The following is a 9,401-nucleotide window of genomic DNA, read 5'->3' on the forward strand; positions in this document are numbered from 1 at the left end:
TGACCCTACACTAGGGTGTAGGATTCACCAATTAGGAAATGGATTAGTTTATGAAATGTATTGAATGGAAACATGAATTTAAGCACTCCAAAGTTTAGATACTCAACCCGACCAATAATGGCGGTGAAAGGTTGTTCATCATCGAATTTGGTTTTGGGGAGACATTTTTCAGGGTGTGTAGCAGCTAGTAGATAACATGAAGATGGTGAAAAGGATGGAGGTGAGTGTTTAGAGTGGCGGAGGATTAGCTTTTTAATAACGCCTAACGAAAACAAGACATGGCATTATTAACGAATATTAATCGACCCGGCCGATAAAAATGTGTTAGGGGTCATTATTAGCACCCCCCCCCCTAACGTTAGGACCATCCTAAAATGATAGATAGTAGGGATCGTTCAAAGAGGACAAGTCACTACTCACTACTAACGTTAATATTTTGTAATACTATTACATAAATAAATAAATAAATAATTTAAATAAATAAAATATTACCTCCGTTACATTTTATGTGCAACAAAAACATCAGACTCCTAGACAAATTTGTATGTGAGTGGTAAATGGAGAAAGAAATATAAAAAAGCATGTGATGTGGAGAGAAATAGAGAGAAATAACGACCTATAAAAGAAAAGAAAATATTTATTGCAAATAAAGTGTAGCATCTATTTTTAGTAAATGTTGCACGTAATATAAAACAGAGGCAGTTCAAAAGCAAATGAGTTCTCAGGCAAAACGAATTTGAAATGCTAACAGGTCTGGCTATCTACTTAAAATCACAGATTTCCCTCCAGTCAAACATTATGTGCTTCACATTTCAGCATTAGTTGACAACAAAAGGTTGTCTGTAAGATGCTATAATGGCAAACAAAGCGCAATAGTGACACATCAGTGCAATCTTCGAGCAAATGGAAACCTGCTCTTCTCTGTAAGACTGTAAGTTCCTCTTGACCGGACTGTCAGTATGTTTTGACACAGAAAAGATTTGAAAGTAGTTGTTCTCAGGATGCTGGTTTCCAATAACCAGTAAAATCAAACAATTGTTCTTAGCCACACAACATAAACTGCGTTTGCCACTAAGTCAGGATGCTACATCATGAGTTGCTCAGTTTTCATCTGGCGATTCTGATTACATTGGACTACAGTCTACTGCAGTATATACAGGTGAAATCAACAACTAATACAAGTGTTTGGCCTATAAATATCAGTCACCAGCCCCTTTCTCTCCCTCCAATCCTTCGCGCCAATTCAAAATCCTTTTTCACTGCATCAAAATTGTAAATCAGAAGAGAAATCCAGCAGGAAGGCAACCAGTCAAAATATACCATTTTTCAACTAGTTTAAAGAGAATTCTGCAAAAATTGAGGCCTTGCCTTTTGTGACTTAACCAATCATTACATAAGGCTTAAAATTATAATTTGATGATTACGTGACCCCAAATGAAAAAAAAAAAAAAAACTGTCCACAACTTTAACATATATATGAACAGGAACGCTTATGGCTCATCTTCATCAGATCATCAAGAATAGGAAGAATGCCTGCACTTGTGGGCAATTGCCAAATAGTCTAAACCCCTCTCTTTTGTATTTTAATTAGGGCTACATCCAATGATTTTAATATTCTACCACTAGCAATTTTATTTCAAACCAACCCGCTTACTATCTATTACATGGTTGTTATCTTTTATTATTAATTTTTTTTTCTTACAGAGTATTTTATGGTGGATTGGTGGTTAGCAGACAAAAACCAATGCCTTAAGCCAAAGCTAAAGGGAACAAGGATGAAGAATGCATAAAAACTTATCTATTCTGAATATCTGATGCTAAGTTTGCAGAGGCGTGCAAGTCAACAGATATATTATATCCCTGGAAATAGAAGCTTAGTAGTATTCAAGCAGGATAAATCATGACACTCATCAACATGATTTATAAAAAGTTCTGATAAAGCAAATCAAGTCAATTATGAGGTGAAACACCCCTTAAGAATCAGGATAAGACTTATCCAGAGAAATAATACGAAGTGTAATTATAAAGTGATTTCTTAGACAAATGATGAATTAGCTAGGAATTAATTGAGCACAATTGCAGCAGCTACTAGACAAGATATAGTAGATGCATCAAACAAACATGGACACAAGATTCAGCATTAATTGCAGAGGACAATTTTCTAACCAAAAAATAAAAACCTATTGGCCAGATTTTTGGTCATGAAATTGATACCCAGTTGTGTTAACTTAATCCATAATAGAAGCAGCACCCAAATAACTCCAAACACTTACTGAGTGTTACTCGTTTGGCATGAATGGCACAAAGCATCCCATCTTCAAACAAACGAACAATGAAAGCCTCCGCAGCCTACACACAGCAAACTATCTATTAAGCACATGCATAAAGGATTTTAACAAAAGCATCTGAACATAAAGAAATATAATTATTGAAAACAAGAATCTGGACTTATACAAAGTCTCACTAGTCAAAGCCAGAAGTTTTCAGGAAAAAAAATATAAGATGGGGTGTGCCGGTGGGGTGGGTTTGGGGGTTTGGGGGGGATGGGGGATGTACAGTTGGCCACCTTAATAATCGTAAACAACAAAAACCGAATGTCCTTTCGAGTCTAAATAAAGAAAAGAAGTCAAACAACCACATATTAGGAAGAGAGCATGAAGTAAATAAAGTACTTAAAGCTTAAAACACATGATGTCAAAAGATTCTAAACTCAAAAGAGTGCTTCATTATCCGATAAATTCAACATTCTGAAGGACCTAATCCTGTGCAAAAAGTTAGTCTTCTCCCCTTTCTGTCAATTGTTTTCATGGTAAATAGTTATCTATTTCTCAATTTGATTCCCAATTTAGCTGTGAAAACACATTAAAAAAATATTAATAAAAAAGGTTAAAAAAAAAATAAAATAAGGCCATCAAATTATACAGTAATGAGTGCGTAGGGGTCAATAAGAAGAGATTGTTTCAAATCCTGTTTGAGTATCCTAAGACAATGCCCAAACACAAGCATAAAACAAGTTATGATTGACACAGATCACTTTTGGCAGAAATATAATACAGACTAAAATCTGGACTCAGAAATTAAAAGATTATAAAATAAGGTCTAACCTCTTGAATGGCCATCAGAGCTTCAGCTTGCCAACGACCAATCTTAGGGGAGAACTGGTGAGTAATCTCTCTCACCTATAAAAATAACTGTCGGTGTGATGGTGTATACCAAAGTTGCAAGAGATGTAAGAGATAAAAGGTAGCAAGTACTTTACCATAACAAAAAAGTTCTAAAAGCACCAAACCAACCATAAAAATTGTACTATAACAATAATAGATTAGTGCAGTCTCATTAAAACTTAAAAGGCATTGTTCTGATCAAACCCAAATTACATAGACATGAAAAAAGAGCCTAGCCTGAAATTCTCCAACCCAACCTAGATGGGGGCATAATGGCATATAGCTAATCTAACCTAGTGCATTACATTTCGCAATAAAAAAATAAGTAAATATGAAATATAAACATGTTAATTAAAATGAGATTAAGATATTAAAATGAAATTCTAACAATGCCAGGCCATCTTTCTCTATTTTGAACTCAACTGGCTATATTTTCCTTAATTTTATTTGGCGGAAAAATGAAAGTTTCATTGTAACGTAGAGGACAGTTATCATTTGGGTGTGTTACGATTTAGATTGGTTTATGATGCATTATTATGGTTTGGTTAGAATCAAAAAGACAAATGAAGGCTCACGCTCACTTCTTTCCACTTCATTGAACTTAGCTTTTCCATCTGCTAGCTCTACCAATTATTAAGTGCTCCATTCACTTCTTACATTCATTGTTTCATTTAATTCTACTTCCCCAAGTCAGTGAGAATTAAATTCACGGCTTCACACCAATAAAATTCTATCACGAGTTGATATTCTGTTACTCAAAACATGAGCCAAATATTGAAAAGAACTTGGTAATGGGCACACATTAGTCCATCTTACAAGTACCAAAGAGGAAAATACACTTCCCTTAATAAAGAATAGGATATGGACCAGCAAATTATACAATTTCCAAATAACATAAAGAAGTGAATCAAAGTGATCTTTCAAGAAGTATACTAATAAATCAAATACGTAAAACTCATGCTAGTATGTAGCATCCACAGTAGAAAAATGAATCAATCAAGAATTAGAGTGGATTGGAGTATAGAATACATTTTTTGTAAGTACCAGACTGGGAATAAATTTAAGAGCTTTAGATTCAACAAGATCTAGGGTTCAACTTAGAAAAACTTATGGATTTGAGAACTGATTTGACAGTTGCTCAAACTGATGTAGAACACCCTATTGTCGATATATACTCAGTTCACATCAGATAGTAGTAGGTACTATTCCTACTCGCAAAATTTAGCATCTGATTTACTCAGGCTTAATCAAAATAGAGAAATATTGGCTTATGCAGCATAAAAAAGGTTGATAGAGAAACTAAATTAACTTATTCATACTAGGATAGTATAATGATCTTACATAGGCAATATATTAGTTTAAGGCCTTGTTTGGTTGCAACAATTTTATGTAAGCACTCAAAATTCCTAGGAAATACATAAATGGTTGTTATTTGGTTAAACAAACAAAATGCAAAATGGAGGAAATAGAAATTCCTAGGAATTTCAATTTTCCACATGTGGGAATTCATTTACCCACCTCCCCCTAGGTCAATCAAATTTCCTAGGAATTGTAATTTCCCTAATGCCAACCAAACACACTAAGCAATTTCCTAGGAATTGGAGGAAGGAAATAATTTCCCATGAATTGTAAATTACCATGGAAAGTTAATTCCCTTTGCAACCAGACGTGTCTTAAGACTTCGGCCAACTCATGAATCACCTCAGATTAATATAAATCTTGAGAGCTTTTTATGAGCACCAATAGAAACTTTGACTGAAAGATAATGTGTTTTAGATTGGACAGCATGCCCTTGTATTAGACAATACAGTAGCTTTTACATGCAACTTGGTGATATCCCTAACTCCTGCAAGTCACAAAAGCAAGCAAGGGTCCTTTTATCATTAAGTTCCTTTGATAGTGGTTTTCATGTATACTTCTTTAGGATGTGGTTTTATCATTAATGTTTTACTCTTCCTTACAACAATACTCCCTCTAATTATACAAAGTATATTGTTACCATCCATGTTAATTTCACTGACTTTCTCTGACATCCTAAATTAGAATACATATGTTACTAGTTGTGGATTGAAAAAGTTATATTGGGATATATGTTATATGCATTATTTAACCAGATAAGATTGATACAATGGGACAAGCCACAAGAAGGTGAAAATGTCTTTAAGTTGGAGGCAGTATTAGTATACAATGACATTTTCGAAAATGTCCCATCAAGTGCGAGGGATTAGGTCAATAAGATAACACTAAAATGCTTGGCTTATTACCTCACTAAGCTCTTAATTGAACTCACAGTCAACAATCCACCTCTTTTTTGAGGAAAGTTCAGCTTCTATATACAGAAACAACAATTTCGTTTGGCATTGCTGTAGTTTTCTGATTTTTGGTTTTTTGTTTTCTAAAAGTATATGATATGAGTCCCATAATGAATAAAAAATTATATAAACTTATTAAAATTATGATAATTTTTAAAACTGACAACAGAAAAGTAGAAACACCTTTTTTCTTGTTTCCTGTTTTTGGTTTTTGATTTTCAAAAAATCAGGAAACTGAAAACCAAAACTGATGCCAAACAAACCCAGTTTTTACATTGAAGTTTTTAATATATCAAATTAGATTGCCACCATATAAGAGAGAACATATCATCAACTCAGATACACCTCCACTTAAAGTATACCAAGGTACCGACAACAAACACTACTTCAATCCCAACTCTTAGCAAATGAAGCAAACCAAGGTTTACTAGGCTTCACATCAATCACCTTAAACGGAATTATTGGAAATTTTTTATATTTTCAAATTTGGATTCATATACTTTCTCTAATACTTTTATAAACACTACATATTCCTACCTAAACAAAACTTGGTCTCATGTTAATAGTGGGTTAGACATTGCACAAAATGGCTAATTGAGTTTGTTTCTACCAAAACATGAGCAAAAAATCAAATATTGTTCAAATTGGTTGATGAAAGTACTACATACTGTTCGGATAAAAGGCGCAGCAGGAATCAATAGGTTAACAGATTTCTGAAATTTGCGAATTTCCCTGAGAGCAACTGTGCCTGGCCGATAACGGTAAGACCGGCCCCGTCCCGTACCCACGGCAGGAGTGGTGGCGGCCCCAGGACTTGGGAGAGAAGCTCTTTTTTTAGTGTTTCGTTTAACCATTACAATTTACAGTGTTTAGCCTGCAATATATGAGCAACCAAATTTGAGTCAATCACCAAAATTAGGCCCAAAAATCTCATATTGTTGCACATAGAAAAATCATAGCTTTAGAGCAACAACCTCAATTGCACATAGAAAAATCATAGCAACAAAAAACGCTCGAAATTATCTTTCAAAATTTCAGTAATTATAACCAATAATTCAATGGTCGGAAGAACCCTAAATTGAGCATAACAAGTAAAACAAATATAATGTGGAACTAAACCAAAGTCTATAATGAGAATTTAATTTTAGGAAATGAATGTTACCTGAGAAGTTGCTTCAATGGAGGAGAGAAAGCTCTGAGCAAGCTTCAATGGAGAAGTCTGCGCAAGCTTAAAATGGAAGAGAGAGAGAGAGAGGGAGAGAGAGTGGAACGTAAATAAAATTGAAAAGCGGGAAAACAAATGAAACACAAAGTACTTCTCAAAATTTTGAAAAACCAAAAACCTGAAAATTTTAATGTCGGATTTGAATTTTTATTTTATTTTATTTTATTTTATTTTAAGAGGAACTAGTAGTATTTATCCTGTGCCCGGTTTAAATTTCTTATGAGATGTTTTTTTAGTAAAGGCCGGGTTGAATCGGTTGAGAGAAATGATACACATACACTGGGTGTATGAGGGGTAAACATACACCACCAGTAAAAAATTGCCACATACGATTTAAATTTTTTATGAGATGTTTTTTAGTAAAGGCCGGGTTGAATCGGTTGAGAGAAATGATACACATACACATACACTGGGTGTATGTTGGGTAAACATACACCACTAGTAAAACTACCACACACCCAAAGCTGAAAATAAAAGAGGGAAAAATGAGGGGGAATTTTTTTGCTTTATGGAGCCACAAAGTAAGGTAAAGCGGGATATTAATATTGGCGCCAAACTTCTAATAATTGTGAGCTCAACCTTCAATAAATTACTTTTTATAACAACTTCAAAGACTAATCCAAGCATTAAAATTATAGTTGGAGAAGAAAATATAGAAGCCATTAACGGTGTAAAATTTTCTGACAATTTTTTTTTCGAGAATAATATGAACTCCATACTCCGTCCTATTAAACTAATACACTCTATACTCGTATTAAACTGATATTCAATACATCAAGTTCCTTTTTTTAGAAAAACATTCAACAATTCAGGTCTTAAAATTTTATTTCACACCAAATTAAAGTTGTGTTAACGTCTAATTTCAAATGCAATTATAATTGTAATTAGATTGTTAAATATATAATCCTTTCGAATTTTAATTTAATTTTTTTTTTATTTAATTGAATTCAATAATAATCTGGTTTTGACAAACTTCTAGAATTGTGCAAAGCATTTGTTGACAGAGAAATCTAATTAGAACATGGTATTGAGTTATAGTTGATGTTAGTAAGTTTAATGATAATTTAGTAACAAATACAATATATATTAGTATCAATGTATCATACATATTGGATGTACAAAACTTGATAAGTACATGTATTAAGTTGTAGTTGGTGTTACGTACTAGCCTGTTCTCTTCCGTTGAAATTCAGTTCAGTTTAGTTCAGTTCAGCTCAGTCCAGTTCAGTTCAGTTCAGTTCAGTTCAGCTCAGCTCAGTTCAGCTCAGCTCAGTTCAGTTCAGTTTAGTTCAGTTCAGCTCAGCTCAGTTCAGTTCAGTTCAGTTCAGTTCAGTTCAGTTCAGCTCTTAATTTACGTCTAATGATATTTGTAGGGAATAATTTCAAGCGTTAACCCCTAGCTTGAACCCCATTGTGATCATACACTAAAGTACGGTGGCGTCCAAAAGGGAAGAAGATAGAGCAAAAGAGTCGCCAACAAGTTTTAGGAACTTGTAAACCGTTCATAGGATGAAGGTTACACCCCTTAACGATCCAAGAGATCGTCAACTCCATAAGGTCTAGAACCAAATAAGGGTTCGGGGATGAAGGTACAAATTCAACCTAAAAGAGATTGAACCTGCCCTAATAATAGACCTCTACTTCATTCTGATCGTATTCATGTGCGCTTTTCAATTAACATGCAATCAATAGGATTAACCCTAAACTTGTTAATCTATGTCGGTTGAATTTAAATGCACAAATAAACTATTATTGGCGATCACTTGAAATTATAATCAAAATTAACCCTAACAAGATTATTAATTATCTTATTAAGCGTGATTACAAGTATATATTCCCTTTAAACATGCATAAAAGGAGTGATCAAGCAATAACAATAAATATCAAGCAACATAATAATAATAATAATAAATTATAATAATCATAAATAATAATAATCACCATTAAAATAATAATAACAATTATAATCATAATCATGTTCATGTTAATATTAAAGCATAATAATAATAGCAAGATCCTAGGCATGATACTAACAAGATTAATAACAAATCCTAGCATCTCACTAAGAAATAAAAATCAAATCTTTAACCCTAACATGATACTAACAATCATAAATATTAGGAAGAACATAGGAAGCATCGTAACAATCATATTTAATATTAATGATACCCTAGACATGATACTAGGAATATCATAATAACAATATAAACATAATTTCTACATCAAAATATCAATAAAAACAATTAAAGCACTTACTTTGATGCCTCGTACCTCTTTCTAATTACAAAATACACACGTTAGTAACTTCAAGGAAAATAATAATCAAACAATTAAATTAAATAATGGAAAGAGAGATTTGGGACCAAACCCTCAGAAATTAAACCTTTCACGTCTAGGGTGAAGGCAACTTCGAATATGGCTAGGTGTTTCTAGATCTAATGAATGCGGAATTTTGTATGAAAAAGACTAATTTAAAAGAGAGAGATGAATGAATTAAGAGAGAATTAGAGAATTAATGATTGCGAATGAAAACTGATTGTAGATGAGAATTCGTGAGAATTGGTGAATGAAAACGGAGTTTATTTATAGAGAAAATCAGCCAAAAAGATAAAATAAACAAAACAGAGTCTGACGCACAAAAAACAGAGCTGGCGCAAACCCTGGCTAACTGGCGCCAGGCACCAACACCAACGCCAGGCG

The 9,401-nt window shown here is 33.4% G+C and overlaps 1 protein-coding gene across 1 annotated transcript; it reads right to left on the reverse strand.

Moving 5' to 3' along the window:
• Positions 1-977: 977 nt before the first annotated feature.
• LOC145626914 (histone H3-like centromeric protein CENH3) lies at positions 978-6,777 on the reverse strand. Its single transcript, XM_081679368.1, has 5 exons — positions 6,639-6,777; positions 6,145-6,350; positions 3,105-3,179; positions 2,274-2,349; positions 978-1,259 (listed from the first exon to the last, which is right to left on the reverse strand). The coding sequence occupies exons 2-5, from the start codon at positions 6,328-6,330 to the stop codon at positions 1,204-1,206; spliced, it is 393 nt and encodes a 130-aa protein (XP_081535494.1). The 5' UTR covers positions 6,331-6,350; positions 6,639-6,777; the 3' UTR covers positions 978-1,203.
• Between the last annotated feature and the right edge of the window lie 2,624 nt (positions 6,778-9,401).

Source organism: Chenopodium album, chromosome 4 (genome assembly GCF_948465745.1).
Source record: "Chenopodium album chromosome 4, dcCheAlbu1.1, whole genome shotgun sequence".
Lineage (NCBI taxonomy): Eukaryota > Viridiplantae > Streptophyta > Magnoliopsida > Caryophyllales > Amaranthaceae > Chenopodium > Chenopodium album.